Here is a 17,238-nt window from a genome sequence, read left to right on the forward strand (position 1 = left end):
TGTCATATACCTATTACAGAATGCAATTTGGCATAGTCACTCAAATATGCACTTTCTAGGATCCAATAAAATCGGCATTACTTTATGTTCACAGAATTACCGATCACTGTAGCTCTCATTCTGGGCTATATTCTCTGTAATAAAATGAGTGCTATTTCCCTCAGTGTCCCACTCCTTTGGCCTCTCAGAGGCTACGTATAACTGAAAATGACTCATTCCATTAAAACTACAACATTCTATACAAGTGTTCCAACAAGAGTGGATTTTCATCCTTGCTCAGATCATGCCTGTTTCTGGTGGAACTGAAGCTCTCAAGTCCAGTTTACTTTACTTCGCGCACATCTGTATTTGTTTTACACAGAGCTCACATCATTGAAAATCAACAAACTGTCATCAAGTCCATATTTCTCTATTACAGTCTCCAAATAGCAGCAGCGAGGAACATGCTAGGAATGCCAGTTTTCACTCTCCGGTACAGCATGGCAGTTGCTATCTTAATCAGAGCATGGGTGACTACGCAAAGGGATGGGGAGGGGCATTACACCCTCACCCGAAATCCCAGCCCTCTTCCGATTAGCTCCCCTCCCCCCCAGCATATCTAATTCTGGTCAGATGCATGTGGCTTGTGGAGATGCCCAAGTACAGAGGGTAGAAGGCGAACTGAAGTGGGGGTCAGAAGAGTCACCCCAACTATGCAACTGTGACATCGTCATTCATGCTGGAGTGGGGTGTTCTGGTGATGCAGCTACTGTGGTCACGAATGTTCCCATAACTACCCAGCACCTTGCTCTTGTAAGTACGGTAAAGTCACTGGCTCACCAAGTTGAACACAGATGCAGTGCTCATTGGTTAGGGCCCTGTCTATGGTGAGTAGTAGTTTACCCACATCTCTCCTAGGAAAAGTTCATTCAACAAGCTCAGTGCTTCCTACTTTAAGGCCTTGGACTCTTTTGGGACCTACCAAAAACTGAACAAATTAATGAATAAATTAGGACTGTCATACTAAGCTATTTATTACTGCCGTATCAGCATTTATAGATATTCATATAAACTGTTCTCAAACAATTTATTATAAGACAAAAAGTGATTAAACACTTTAAAATTGATGTGGTTGGGAGAGTGAAATGGGAATGGTATTCCTTGTTCTCATTACGTATAACAAAATCCCAGACATTACAAATACAACAAACATATTAAGGCTCAAAAGACAAAGAAAGCAGCTAGGCCATAATCTTCAGAACTTCAGAAACAACAATGTAGTAATTTCCCTGGGTTTCCTTCTTTGCCTTATAGACTGACAGCTACAGATAAACTGAAAATGCAGGGAGACATACCAACTAAACAAGGCTCATGACTAACTACCCTGGAGTATGCAGTGCAGTAGATGCAGGAACAAGATGCATGAGAGACTGTACCCTGGAAAGTTGTGCTGTGACCCCCACACCACTTCCCATGGCACAGCATATGTTCATACAAACACATGCGCTCCCTCCCCCCCCCCCCCCTCTCTCTCACACACACACACAATTATGTGGCAAGGGAACTTTTTTTTTTTTTTTTTTTTGGTCCAGGTTCTTTGATGTTCTGTGCTTCTGGTACCTTTATAGGCATGTCCTTCCTTAGGTTGAGAAAGTTTTCTTCTATGAATTTTTTGAATATGTTTTCTGTACCTTTAAGCTGTGATTCTTCTCCTTCTTCTATCCCTATTATTCTTAGGTTTGGTGTTTTCATGGTTTCCCAGATTTCCTGGATGTTTTGTGTTATGAATTTACTGAATTTAATATTTACTTTGACCCGTAAATCTATTTCCTCTATCGTATCTTCAACACCTGAGATTCTCCCTTCCATTTCTTGTATTCTGTTGGTGATGCTTACATCTGTAGTGCCTGTTCGGGTTCTCAGATTTTCTATTTCCAGAATTCCCTTGGTTTGTGTTTTCTTTATTGTTTCTATTTCAATTTTCAAGTCTTGAACCATTTCCTTCACCTGTTTGTTTTTTCTCGGCTTTCTCTAAGAGATTTATTGATTTCTTCCAATTTTTTTATTTGTCTTTTCCTTGACTTCTTTAAGGGAATTTTTCTTTTCCCCTTTAAGAGCCTCTATCAGCTTCATAAAGTAATTTTTAAGTTCATTTCCTTGTGTTTCAGTTGCATTGGCATGTTCAGGTCTTGCTGTTGTAGGATTACTGAGTTCTGATGGTGCTATATTGCTCTTTCAATTGTTGAATGTATTCTTACACCTGTGTTTACTCTTTTTCTTCCAACTAGTGTGGTCCATGCCTGTGCTTGTTCTTCCAACTGTGGTTTGCACCTGTGCCTACGTAGTCTGCTGTTTTTCCAAGTGTTGTGGTTTGCCACCTGTGCCTATGTAGTCTGCTGGGGTTGCTGGGGGGAGAGGTGTTGGCTACTGGGAGGATGTTCAAGTGCATAGGGTAGCAGGGTGGATCTTGGAGGGACAGTGTCCAGTGAGTGGCAAAGTTGGGGGCACAGCCTGGAGGCAGGTATCTCCCGTGCTTGCAGGCTGGTAGGGACTGCACACACACACACACACACACACACACACACACACACTAGAACTATATAAAAAAGGTTTCTCTATTTGATACCAAGGACCAGGAAACAGCAATCATTTAGATAATAGCCAGCCCACTGAGATAAAACTATGATGGTGCCCTAGTCAGTCCAATGCATGCTCAGTCTCAACATCCTCAGCTTCTGTGATGCCAAGAAAGTAAAGAGAGAAAGCCAAGGGTTCAAGATGGATGGTAAGAGCCCTTCCCAATCAACCTTGGTATCAGCAGAGACTCTGGGCTCTCACCACCCCCATGATTTAATTAAAGAAGTGAACATTTCTTTCCTATTAAGATGGTGTCAGAAGTGACCTAGTAGAGAGGCATGCAGTTAAGAGCAGCTGCTGCTCATCCTGAGGCCCTTAATCAGTTCCTAGCACTCTCATCGAGTGATTCCCAACTGCATGGAACTACAGCTCTAGAGGATTCAATGCCCTCTTCTGGCCTCTGGGGCATCTGTACACATGTGCACACAAACACACAAATAAATGAAAATAAGAAATCTTTAAAAAATAAATTAAAAGAAAATGAAGAGTTAAACTACAATTTAACTACATACTGCCAGAGAAAAATCTCATTTCAAATATAACAGTACAGGCAGAAAGAAAGTAAATGATTAGTAAAAGGTATATGTCATGTAAGCACTGTTCAAAAAAAAAAACAGGATGAATACAATAATAATAGATGAAGACAACTTCAAAGCAAAGAAAATTATCAGAGAGACATTATATGATAAAAGAGTCGATGCAACAAGAAGACACAGTAGTGCTAAGTATATATATGAACCAACCACAGGACTTCAAGGTACACAAAGTCAAAGTGACAGAACAGAGAACCATCAAAGGACAGTCACGCTGGAAACATCAACGATCTTCTTTAACAAGCTGATAGAACAAGGGGGTGAATCAGTATGGATACAGGAGGACTGAATGCCACTACCACTGGGAACTGGGATACAGGAAGACTTAATGTCACTACCACTGGAAACTGGGATACAGGAGGAATTACTGCAGCTACCACTGGGAACTGGGATACAGGAGGACTTAATGTCACTACCACTGGGAATTGGCTTTTAGAATGATCTATATAAGGCAAACCACACAAATACTTAAAAGTTTGTTATTTCAGTCTACTCTATTGTTGTTGCTTGCATGTACATATAATGTGTGTACCATGGTGTGTGCGTGGAGGCAGAGGACAACTTCTCATGTTGTTTCTCTCTGCATACACTTATGTGGGTTTTAAAGATCAAATTCAGGTTGTGAGGCTTTCAAAGCAGGCTTTTCACACACCAAATATTCGCATTGACCCCAAATACACATCTTTTTTTTAAAAAAAATATTTATTTATTTACTTATTATGTATACAATATTCTGTCTGCATGTAGGCCAGAAGAGGGCACCAGACATCATTACAGATGGTTGTGAGCCACCATGTGGTTGCTGGGAACTGAACTCAGGACCTTTGGAAGAGCATGCAATGCTCTTAACCGCTGAGCCATCTCTCCAGCCCAAATACACATCTTTTAAAAGTATATGCTAATATACACCAACACAAACTATACACTGGCCATAAATGGAAGCCTCAAAAATAAAAATGACTTAAGTCATATTGTGTTCTCTGTTAACAGTGGAATGAGTGAAGTTGGTAGCAGAGAAATAACAGAATCTGACTGTTCTCTCATAGTAGGTCTAAAAAGGCACACCCTTGCAATAGCCACAGGGCTCACAGAGAACATCCCCAGGAAATAAAGGAAACAATGGATACAGCCAACATATGTCAAAACATGTATGGAAAAGCTAAAGTAAAATTGGGAGAGAAATTTTATAGCATGTATTTAGAAGAGATTCAAATCAATTATCTAAACCTTCACCTTAGTTAAGCCTTCACCAGAAAAAGAGCAAATCAAACCCAAATGATATCAAGAACAGAAATCAATGAAATTCAAGACCAAAAAAAGTCAGAAAAGTTATGAAATAATGAGCTGGTTTTTAAAAAACCATCACTAACTAAAATTGACAAATATCTAGAAAGACTAGCAAAAAAAACCAAAATGATAGACACAGTGACTAGTAAGAAACACCAGAGACACTACAGATATCAAATGGATAATAAAAATACTCTACATGCAGAAATCTGCAACTTAGAAACTCCATAGTCCCCAGAAAAGCAAGAAAACACAAACTACCACTATTTTTCTCAATATGAAATTAATAAATTATTAGGAGGTCTATGCACAACAGAAAAAAGCAATTTATAATGGGAGGTTAGGGAGAATCAATGGGAAGGAGGAGGAAAAAATAACACTAAGGATGTTTGAAATAACCACAGGGAATTTTACATTAGTCTAAAATAATATATAATATGTCTAAGTATATATATATATATATATATATATATATATGAATGAAGTTATGGTTATGTCATTTGGGAAAATAATGTTTCCCCAAGAGCCACAGACTATCAAAAATCCCAGCACCAATCATAAAAAACCTCCTTTAGAGTTTGCTAGGGGGATCCAAGAAAACCCCCAAATAATAACAATGTAGGCTATTGCTGTTGCCTTTGGTTGCCTCCCAGAAATTGAGCGTAGGACCGTGTAGCTAAAGACATCACCAACTTTGGACACAGGACTTGGAGGACTCAAGCTTGATCTGACCCCAAAACTTCCTTCTTGAGGACTAGCTTTCACAGTATTAGAAGGTCTATGCAAGCTGCCAACAGAAGAAAGCAATCAATAGTCCTGTCCTGCGGTGACCCCTATGAATCATAACAATGATTAGCAGGGCAGGATGTCCTTGAAGGTGGCATTTATGTTTCAGGAGTAACCAACAGTTATCTAATGGGACTTAAAGCCATTAGATATCTAGCCAACCTAGTGAGGTCCTGGGTCTTAAGAGAGCAGAACCTACTGCGGCTGCTGCTTCCTGAACAGCATTCCTCATGCGTACCCTTCTACCCACAGATAGTGTAGGTCTTAGCCTTCACCAGAGAAGCTTCCTTTTCCGAGCACATGGAGACCATGACAGAATGCCACAACCAGTCAAAATACAGACAGCAACTGACCATGGAGTGTCCAGTCCCAGTTAATACATCTACAACAGAACTCTTACACCAAAGACTCGCGGAACATTGTGGAAAAGGGAGAAGAAATATCATAAGAACCAGAGGACCAAGAAGCCTACCGTTGTCTGTAATCTACAGATATGACAGGAAAGGTACACCCATGAAATTTCAACAATACGGCTGCTTAAACAAAATCTGAACAATGGCAATGCCAGCCGACATTTCAACACAGGGGAAATCCTAAGAGTCCACCTTAAATGAATGACAGGCAATTAACAAGTGCTGAGAGAAGAATTATCCTTCCCCGAGGAGGGGCCCCCTAAATGGTTACTATACCAAGTAGTATAAAATAAGCTACAAACAAGCAACACTGAACAGACCCAGTAGATTGTATTTGTGTGTGTGTGTATATTCATTTATATATGCAATAATAGTAATTCAAGAAAAAGAGGCCACAAATTTTAAGGAGAATGGATAATACAAAGAGTGTTGGATAGTATAAAGTAATGTAATCATAATTTAATTAGAGAAATAAAGGTCAAGACAAAATTTTGAGGACTATAGGATTTCATTAGATTTATGCCAAATATTTAAAATGAATAACAGAACACAATTCTCCCATGTAGAATTCATGTTATGAAGAAAACATTACCTTGACACCAAAAGATATACATAAGATACAAAATAAAGTCTATATCCTATATACCTCTCCTGAACATATCCATTAAAATCCTCAACAACATTCAACAAGGTATTAAATGAACTTTCATTATAACTAAGTGGGAATTACTCCAGGGATACAGCCTCGTTTAATAATAAAAAGGTCATTTGATGTAATCTATCATATCAACACTCTATAGCCATATGGTTATATCAACCAATGGATAAAAAGGCATCTAGAAAAAACTCAGTGCCTGTTCATAAGAAAAGTTCTCAATAGCTAAAAATGAAATTTGATCTAAAGAAATCCCACAGCTAATATTCAATTTCCAAAAGACATGACTATCTGTATGAGAAGTCTATTAAAAAAGATGTCAAAGCTCATCAAAATCCCAACAAGACTTTTGTAGTTACAAACAAGATTACTCTGTATTTATATGAAGAATATAAAAATAATTGCAAAATCAAAGAATAAAGTGAAGGAAGCAGTCTATTCCATTTCAAAATTTATTATACTACTGTATAATTGTATTGAAGTCCACATGGTACTGGTAGATGACAGACACACAACTCAGCAATAGATCTGATGTGCATGTCCATTTTAAAATTATTGATAATAAATTATTATCTATATGTGTATAGGTGTATACATACATGTGGACATATGTACTGTGTGCCATGGCACATGTGTGGTGGGAAAAGAACAACTTTGTATTGTAGATTCCAGGGAGTAAACTGAGGCCTTCAGGTTGCATGAGAAGCATTTTTACTTGCTGTGCCATGCTGCCAGGCGTATGCTCATGTCAATCAATTAACTAATTGAATTTATTTTGTCACGCTAGTGTTCAAACTCCAGGCCTTAAGCATGGTAGGTAAGTGATCTACTGAGCTATACTGCCCCATTTTATTCTTAAGAGTGAGACATGAAGACAGCGTATGGAGTTCAATATCCAAACAGGCAAATAAAAAAAAAAAACTTTTCCAATCTCAATTTTCACACTTTATAGCAAATTACCTGAAAACAGATCATGAATGTAAAACTATGAAACTTTATGTGTCGGGGGTGTGTGTGTGAAGAAAATCTTCAGGATCAAAGAGCTATCAAACACCACATCAAAAGCGTAAAGCATAAAATTAAGAATTGATGAACTAATCTTCGTTGGAATGAACAACTTTCCCTTTACAAAAGTAATAATGTATTACTGTTAGAATGCGCAGGATGGAGAAATGACGCAGCAGTCTACAGTCAGTTCAGCTCCTGACACACATGGCAGCATTAACCACTGCAACTCAGTTCCAGGGGATCCAATGCCTTTTCTGACCTCTGAAGGCTCCTGTGTGCATGCGGTACTCAGACACATACACATATACATGAAATAATTTTTAACTTTTTGAAGATAGGATGAGATGCTGTGGCTATAACACAGGGCAGAGCCCTTGCCTAGTGAGTATGAGGTTGAGTCCCCATGACCCCAACAAATAAATAAACACTGGTATACAGATTATAAAAAGAACTCTCAAAACTCAGCAAAAAAAAAAAATCTAACTAGAACACTGACAAAAATATAGAGAAACATTTCTGCCGAAAAGGATATATAAACCACAAATAAACACATGAAAAGATGTTCAACATTATCAGCCAGCCAATGGGAAAGCCACATAAAGACAGAATTAGGCATCATTATAAGCCAGCTAGACTGGCTAAAATAAAAACTACTGACTAGACCAAGATAGAGACACACCACATCATCACTGTTGTTGGAAAAGCAAGTTTATACGTGTATTCTAGAAGGGCCTGCAAATTTCTGGACAAAAACCAACCATGTAACTATGATATGCATATAATAAATAAGTATAAACTATCCTATATACTATGCATTGAGCCCAATATCACTTCACACAAAACCTGTATGATGCAGTTTCCTTTTGTGATGCTTGTGCTTCAGGCATCAGATCCTAGAAACCATCACCTAATCCTAGGTCACAACTGCTTTGCTTAGCTTCTTTCTGGCCAGCTATAGTTCTCCATATTATATACAGTCTTTGAGCTACATCAAGTTTATTTCTGTACATGGTGTGAAGTAAAATCCATATCTACCTATTGGTTTGCACGTGGCTATCCATTTGTCACATGATTCCATACTGAAGAGACTATTCTTAATTGGGTTATTGCACTATCAAAACAAATTGACCATATATAAATAGATTTACTTCTGGACTGTTAATTCTATTCATCTATGTCTATTTGTATCGACAAATCACACCATCTTAAATTACTGTAGCTTTGTTGTGAGTTTTGTTTTGGTGGAGAGGGGACTATTTTATCTTTTTTTTTTTTTTTTGAGTCAGGGTCATATGTAGCCCAAACTAGCCTCAAATTCACTATGTAGCCATGATCTTGAACTGCTAATCTGTCTGCCCCTGTTCCCACCTTCCAAGTGCTAGTATTAGAAACATCAATTTTGTTTTGCTTAGTGTGGGTCCCAAATACTCAGGAGGCTGAATCAAGAGGACCATTTAAGTCTAGCAGCTGAACCGTTTGTAAACATAGAAAAGGCAGTGGGCTGGGGAGGAGGGGCAACTGAGTGGCTATAAAACAATTTGTAAATGGTTTTACAAAAGAAGTAAACACTGTATCTTAATTAAAATACACATTTACTGCTTACGTATATTTTAATCTTCTTTCCAAATATAATTAAATAAGTAATTAGACATGCTATAAATTGACAAACACACTAATTAACTAACTAGTTATTTAAATCTCTGGCAACAGCAACTTATTTCTATTGTGATCTCACATTTAACTGACAAATAATACATGTTGTTGGGAGAATTAAGAAATACTTCAATGGCAGAAGGAATTCATGATCCAGTTACGAGTTCTTGACTGTGTTATGTGACTGTGCAATAGAACATATGCTGAGAAGATCACTCCAAGGTGATAACACAGGTTTTGTTCCAGAGTCCATTTAAGAAAGCTAAAATACAGCAATAATTACTTAAAGGTAGTAAGGTAGTTTGTAACAAAATGATTTGTAATAAAAAACAAATAATTTATAGAGAAGATGATAAAATTAAAGCTAGTTAATTAATAAGATACCAGGAAACCTACACATCACCAGGCTGAAACCAGGCTCACAAACTTCTGCTTAGACCACTTGGTCTTAGCTCCCTGAGCTGTCCAATCGTATTTATAGGACAAGGACTTTACAGTATTGCAAATCCAACTGTTGTTTACAAATGCTCCATATGAAAAATGCATAAAATGAAGCAGAATGGTAGAGAGATGTTTATAGTCAAATTAGAAAACAAAAAGTTACTTAAGAGTTCCTAAGTAAGCCAGGCATGGTGCTACACCCCTTTAATCCCAGCACTTCCAGTGGATTGCTGTGAATTTTAGGCCAGAGCTACTCAATGAGATTCTGCTTCAAAAGAAAGAGAGAGAGAGAGAGAGAGAGAGAGAGAACAAAAACAATTTAAAAAACACCAACTAGTTAACTAATTAATGCCATAGGAATAAAAAGGAATCAAACTACTACTTATCTAATATTTTTTCTTTACTAGAAAACAAGGAGAACAGAATATAAAACTTTTAAAACTTAATTGGATTTTAATTCTTTTACTTCTAATGTCATCTTTAATTTCAAACACAAGAGTTACTGAGGAAGCAAGGGGATGCTGTGGTTGACTGGGAGAGTCTATTTAGGAGTCAGTGCTGGAAAACTGTCCCTTAAGGCTAGGGTTAGGGTTCAATGGATGCTTTATCAGTAAAACTTGACTTTTCGCCAAGAAAAGGAGTCCAGGCTTAAACGCAGCCCCAGAGGCAATTTGAGATTAGTTGGATATGCAAGCAGAGTTGAGAAATGATACTGCTATAAATAGAACCAAGATGCTATTGGCCTCAGGAACGAACAGGAGAGCAAGGAGGAACTTGGTCTGGTGGATCCCAGGTGTCCTGGGAGAAACTGGAAGTTCAGACTCAGAAAAAAACCAAATCAGCAGAAAAAGCATGCGCCCAGCAAATGAGATGACTCAGGAGACATTTAAGAGAAGAGGTAAATTTGGAGCAATTAATGGAGCCTTCTACTGAAGCTTTGGGAAGGGTGGGGCTGCACTTGATGGAGTTCAGATGAAGGAATGAAGAGTATGGTGGAAAAACGACAATCTGGGGCTTATCTAAGAAATATTAAGTAAGTGTAGACTGGAGAGCAGAATGTCAAGAACTAAAGATAACCTTGTAACCACAGTGTAGTGGGTTTATGTTTCATCCTAACATTCTTGACCTGGAATCTAGTTCTGATTCTATCATTTACAATGAGTATAATTTAAGGGGGAAAATTATACACCCCTTCAAACTTTACTTTTTCCCTTTATAAAAGGGGCAAAGGGGCTAAGGCTCTCTGTATGATTGAAATACATATTTGATAGCACTTCAATACCACAGACTGCAATTATTAAAGAATTGATAAGCATAGATATAAAAAGGGGGACTGCAGAGTAATCTCAGAACATGGAAATGAGTTTTTCAGTGGCGCAGGGACCGAAGCCTTCTGCATACAAAGTGCAGCTTAGAAGGGCATTGCTCAGTGTGCCAAGAGAAGGAAGAGCCAAAGCTTCAGCAACAGTCAGATCCCCCATCCTCCACTCCATCTTCTGCTGCTACAGAGATCTGTAAAGTGCAGACACAGGAGCGGCAAAGACTCCAAAAAGTAAAGAGAGTATACATACCACGAGCATTGCTACACACAGACAGATGCCTGATCCAAGAGAATCACAGTGACCATGAGTTTAGAACAATGCACTCACTGGCCTGGGCCTTGCCAAGTTGGCTAAGCTAGTTGACCAGCAAGCCCCAAAGACCTACTTGTCTTTCCCTCCCCAGTGCACCACCCACACCCTGCATTTTAACAGGAGACCTGGTTATCAAAACAGGTCCTCAGTTCTAAGGCAAGCACTTTAACAACCCCAGCGATAGATGCTAATACTGACGCCCCACCCTACAAACAGGATTTGGGTAACTGACTAAAGGGTCCTGTTAGACTCCACTAGTTGTGCTGGTTCGAATGAGAATGGTGTAATGAGATTAAGCACTCATATATTTGAATGCTTAATCACCAGGGAGTGTTACTGTTTGGGAAGCCTTGTGAGGTATGACCTTACTGGAGGAGATGTGTCACTGGGATTGGGTTTTACGAATTCAAAAGCCTAAACCGGCAACCCCTCTCCCCCGCCCCGCCCCGCCCCCGCCACCAGCCACCTGCTACCTGCAGGTCAGTATATAATGCTCTCAGCTGCTGCTCCACAGCCATGCCTTTCTGCTTCCTGCCATGATGATAATGGACTCACCTCTGAAACTGTAAGCAAGTCCTCAATTAAATGTTTTCTTTTAAAAGAGTTGCCTTGGTTATGCTGTCTCTTCACAGCAAGATAGCGGTGACTAAGACACTTGTATTTTTATTATACAATGATGTAAAAGTAATAGCAATTAAGCAGAAAACACATTTTAAACTTTTATATTTTCTCAGGTTAGAAATACAATTACACTCTAAACAGCTCCCAGTTAGCCATATCATTATGAGGATAAACAGCTGATAATCCTTGGTGTACTATATAATGCAAAACTATGATGTTTAGTAGAGTAAATATACTAAACACATTTTCTACTTATGGTCTGTTCAATCTATGATAGGTCTGTCTAGAAGTAGCCCCATTTAGAAGAGCACCCATATAGATGAATTCAAAGCAGTGTGAATTAAGAGAAAAGCTTACAGATACAGTAAGCCTTGTGAATCCTGTGGTGGTGAACAGATACAAATAGGCCCACATAATATGTAGGTTTCCTGTTATATAAAGCAATGAAGGGTCATGACTTGATCCCTAGGTGGAATCAGCTCTATATTCTACTACACAGTACAGAAAGACACTAGTTGCCTATTATTAATACCATTACTGTGTCCATGAACACAATGGAACACAGTTTCCTTATTGTTTCAAAATATATTCTTTCGGCATCAGAGATGAGACACCTAAAACAGGCAAATATGGAAAATAGTTCAGAGATGAGGGTGTCTACGAAAAAATAAATTCTCATAAAATAATAAGAGTAATATTAAATGCATGAAACCTACCAAACTCAAATGGCAAACCTCATTACCTCATTAGCTGGCCAGCTACAGTTAAAATTAATTTTTCATGGAAAGCATAGCAAAGAAAAAAATCACAGAGAGATTTTCTAATCATTGATTAAAATCTGGCACCTGAGTTGTAAGAAAATCACTGGATGTTTCTGTGTGTTCATCACTGACATCTCAAGATGGTTACTTTTATTTTTATTATTTTTATGTTGTATTTATTATTATTATTGTTTGTTTGAGACAAGGTTTCTCTGTGCAACCGAGATCCGTCTGCCCCTGCCTCCCAAGTGCTGGGATTAAAGGCGTGTGTGCACCACCATGCCTGGCTAAGATGTTCATTTTCAATAGGGCTTTTAACTAAGAATTCTTTCTGAGTTTCTGGTAGCTTCTGTACATGGAAAAAAATTTAGTTCAAGTATTTTAGGATGAAAATAATATAGTAGAATCAGAATAGCATCTAATTAAGTGGTTACTAAAAAGCAAAGAAGGGGCAAAATATTAAAAAAGCAAAGTTTTAAATAACACTGTCTATACAGATCAATTTTTTCTCATGCAATTTAACTGCTGTCTGAATGTTGAGGATGTAATTTAGAAGATAGCAGAAATAAAACATATTAGACTTGTTTAGGAGTTGTCAGACATAAATGTCTAAATGAAGCTTTCTCAGAAAATTTCTCTACTTCACTAAATTCAATGATTGCCGCTATTCTGCTCTACAAGTAAAAATGCTTCATGTGATATAAATCTATACAGAAGGTCTATATACTAGCTTATCAGGATTAATTTGACAGTCCTTTTTATTTCAGTCTTTTGTACTGAAATGTTCTTAAATAAGTGATATATCAGTATTCTAGTTCTCACTAACGATAGGTATTCAAAATATATAGTGTATTTAAATTATCGTAGCAACCCTATAGAGTAGCTACCATTAGTCTCATTTTAAAGATGAAACAGAGCTGTATGACGATTATACAACTTATTCAAGTTTACACAGCTAGGATCTGGAGGTAGCTTTAAAATAAGCCTATTACATTAGCTTAATTAGTCATAGATTAGTCATTGATCAAAACATACAGAGTTGTAAATACTTTTCTAAAAAGATTAATTTTATTATTTTAAGTTATGCGTATATGTGTGCCTGTTTAGGGGCATGTGCACATGAGGTGGCTGTAGAGGGCATCAGATTGCCTGGAACTGGAATTACAGGGGGGGTTGAGCCACCAGACAATAGAGACTGAGTGAGACTCTAGTACTCATTGAAAGACCAGCACATGCTCTTAACTGCTGAGTCATCTTCCCAGCCCCAAAGATGCAGAGTCCAGTCTTAACCACTATTTTCCAGCCTTGTTTCTATTCTTCATCGGAATGTCAGCAATTCAAACTTCTTGCTAGTGATGGATGACCTTTGCTTAAGATTTTTAGTGCACCACCTTTCAAAAAAAAGCAGAGCCCATGAACTTGTACTGTTTTTTAATCAGTCAAAAGATAACCTCCAGAACATTTAGTTAGGACAAATAAAAGGTCTCATCAGTTATTAAAGCTATTTCTTCAACAACAATGCATACAGAGAATTTATAAATTACCAACCTCAGTCATCAGCTATTGTTGCTTTATTTGAACACGAGTTACAGATCAATGTGTGACGGCAGTTAGGCTTTATGGAAAAGGATGAGAGTCCGTGCTCCGGGTAACAATCATCTCTAACATGGAAAGGGGTCTTACATGCGCTGCATATACCGCTGGCGCTTGGACATAACATCTTTGCTATCTCAAATAATGTAATTGCAAAGGAAAAGATACAACATGGTTTACCAGAAAGGCCAAGCTGTGGGTTAAAGAGAGGGCTGAACTGTGGGTGAGGAGTGGAAGACAGGCCTTGCTCCTTTCAGACATCTGTCTATGATGCCAAGAACATTGCTTTTATTGAAAGTGAATCCTATTTGGATTACGGACAGGAATACAAGCTGTACTAGAATTAACAAGAGATCCAACTTAATGCTTTGAAGTTGTAGTTTCATATTCAAATCAATACATTTAAACAACACTAAAATGCCCCTGAAACTGGGGAAGTACCTCGAGTGTAGCTCTGTGCTGCCGTTATTGTATTTGCTTCCTCTTTCCCAGACACCAAAGTCAGGAACACGGTAAACTCTTTCAACACAAAATACAAGGTTTTGAATAAAAGAGACCTAAAAGAAAGGAAAAGAAATGAACATGAGAACACATGGAACACTGAGAAGAATAATTAAATACCATATGAAATCCAAGTATGAACTTATCTCCTAAAGTATATTGTTGTCTTTCCTTCTTTTTCTTAACATGGTATTATATATTCCAGACTAACCTCTAACTTTCTGTGTAACCAAGGATGACTTTGAACTTCTCATCCTCCAGCCTCCACCTCCAGAGTGCTGTGACTATAGGCGTATGACACGCCTAGACTGGGGGATGCTGGATATTGTGCTCAGGGTGCACTCAGGGCTTTGTGAACACTAAGCAATCACTCTACCAACTAAGCTATATTCCGGGACCCTAAAGAACTTTTTAAAAACACATTTAATTCTTCTGATTATTACATTATTATGAGTCCTCTGCTATACTTAGATTTTCAAGTATAATGCTTATAAAATTTAAATCTTTCAAGTTTCCAACTATATTTCTTCTATGAGGTAATATCACTGTTTATGAGGGCTATGTATCATATCATAAGAAATGAGTAAAACATAGAACAGTATTTTATATTGGGCAATATTTTGAAACTAAACTGTCTGTATGAAATACACACACAGACACACACACACATATACATATATAAACTGTAAAGTTTTGAAGAATAAAAAAAAATAAGCTTTTAAAAACTGAAATCGAGTTTTCTTTTCTGCACAATTCTGGTTCCTTGTTGATCAAGCTGGAGTTTTCAGTCCATGTTTCTGGAGAGTAATTTTCCTCCCTGTCCTTTCTGTAACTATAGATCCTGATTATAAACACAGCCCACAGTGGGAAGCTGTGCAGGACAATGGAGAATGGAGAGAGCTACACTGAGATTAACATAGAGGAAGCCACTGGCCGCAGGCTAAGCCTTCTCCAGTCTTAAAAAGACAGTAACTTCAGACAGTCAACCTGATTTCTGTTGCATTTCTGTCTTCTTCAGCCCTTTTCTGACAATAAAGCCAGCTTCTTCTGCATGGTCCTGAGTGGTCTTTTCAAAATCTTTGGAGGTGATATTTTCCAACTCCCAAATCACTAATGAAAGTAATTAGAGGTCAGCCATTTTTCACCTCTTTTAGTCAAAAATGTTTTAGGAATCTTGACAGTGTTGTGATTTTCTCACTGGACATTCAAGCCCTTCTTACTCTACCACTCTCCTCACAAGGCTCTATGTATTAAACTAACCTCTGACTGGTACGTTGGGTTCCAAGAGGTACAATCATGTTAGTCCTGCTCATTTCCAAATGAAACACTTTTTAAAAAAATGAATTTTCCTCCAATCTTAATTCAAAAGAATGGAATAGCTAATAATTCTTGATGTTCTTGAAGCCATAACCACAGCTTGTTATCTTTTGTTTCACACGTTGCCCTCCACCCCCTCTAATAGTACACTGGTCTACTCCTCTTGTTTGTAGCTACGAAATTCCACAAGCTCTCAACCAGCTTCTTTCCCCTTAAATCATTCTTCAGCAAAACCAGAAACTGAGATGAGATTTCTGCCTAAGGATTTTATGTGACTATTCATATGCTTTATTAGAAAAATATTAATTGAGGATTATGGAGTTCTCTCTTAAGCCTTGCTGGAACTATTGTATTTCTGAACAGTATTGCCTTTAAGATTACATTCATTTATTTTGTGCACACGTGTGTATGTATGACTACGTCTGCATTCATGAGTCCATGTGCACGTGAGTGAGGACATGAGTGTCACAGTATTGCATGTGCAGGGCAGATGGCAACCGTGGAGGTAGAAAACCATTTCTCACCATGTCAGTGACCTTAAGATCTGAAATATATCTAACTGCAAAGGATTTTGCAAATAAGGAGATACAGACCTGCATAACAACCCTGATTCATAAATATAAATCCTTTATAGTTTTCACATAAATACATCAACAGATGAATAGATGAGAATCCAGACCCAGGATTACAATAAATTATAATAAACTGAGTGGAGAGAGAAAATGTGATCTAGATAAACAGAATATTATCTGGTGTAGGAGTTCCTTCTTTTCGTGTGTTGCTTTCATTGGTTAATGAATAAAGAAACTGCCTTGGCCTAGCTGATAGGGCAGAACTTAGGTAGGTGGAGAAGGGAGAACTGAATTCTGGAAGGAAGAAAGCAGAGTCGGAGAGACGCCATGGACTGTGGCCAGAGGTAGATGTGCTAAAACTTTTCTGGTAGGCCAAAACCTCGTGGTGATACACAGATTGATAGAAATAGTAAGAAGTTAGAGCTAATGGCCAAGCAGTGTTTTAATTAATAGAGTTTCCGTGTGGTTACTTCGGGTGTATGGTAGCCAGGCAGCCGGGACAAACAGCGGGCCCTCCCTTGCAATAATTATCCAATAATTAAATAAAAAAACCAAAATTATACAATTTCCAGGAAAATAGATTAATCTGGACCTCTTCCTGATAAGTTAAATGTTACTCTAGGCCCGGGGAGACAAATAGTATATGTTTTTCCTTGAAAAGGAACTGAAAGCAGAGGAAATACTTCGGAAGAGGAGGAGGATCAATGGATGGGGAGGAGGGAAGGAGAGAACAACAGGGTGGACCAGATACAAACACATAATTTGGATGAAAGAGAACACCTCTTTC

General features: G+C 38.0%; 1 protein-coding gene across 5 annotated transcripts in view; it reads right to left on the bottom strand.

The window, feature by feature from the left end:
* Positions 1 to 17,238, bottom strand: part of Phkb (phosphorylase kinase regulatory subunit beta) — a 176,979-nt gene that overhangs the window by 94,018 nt on the left and 65,723 nt on the right. For all 5 annotated transcript variants that reach the window (XM_041649591.1, XM_041649589.1, XM_041649590.1 and 2 more), the window contains one exon: positions 14,503 to 14,618. In XM_041649591.1, the coding sequence (XP_041505525.1) occupies positions 14,503 to 14,618 (116 nt within the window). The remainder of the gene's footprint in view (positions 1 to 14,502; positions 14,619 to 17,238) is intronic.

The sequence above is a fragment of the Microtus oregoni genome, unplaced genomic scaffold (assembly GCF_018167655.1).
Source record: "Microtus oregoni isolate MIOR12 unplaced genomic scaffold, Mior012 000004F_ref0000308, whole genome shotgun sequence".
Taxonomy (NCBI): domain Eukaryota; kingdom Metazoa; phylum Chordata; class Mammalia; order Rodentia; family Cricetidae; genus Microtus; species Microtus oregoni.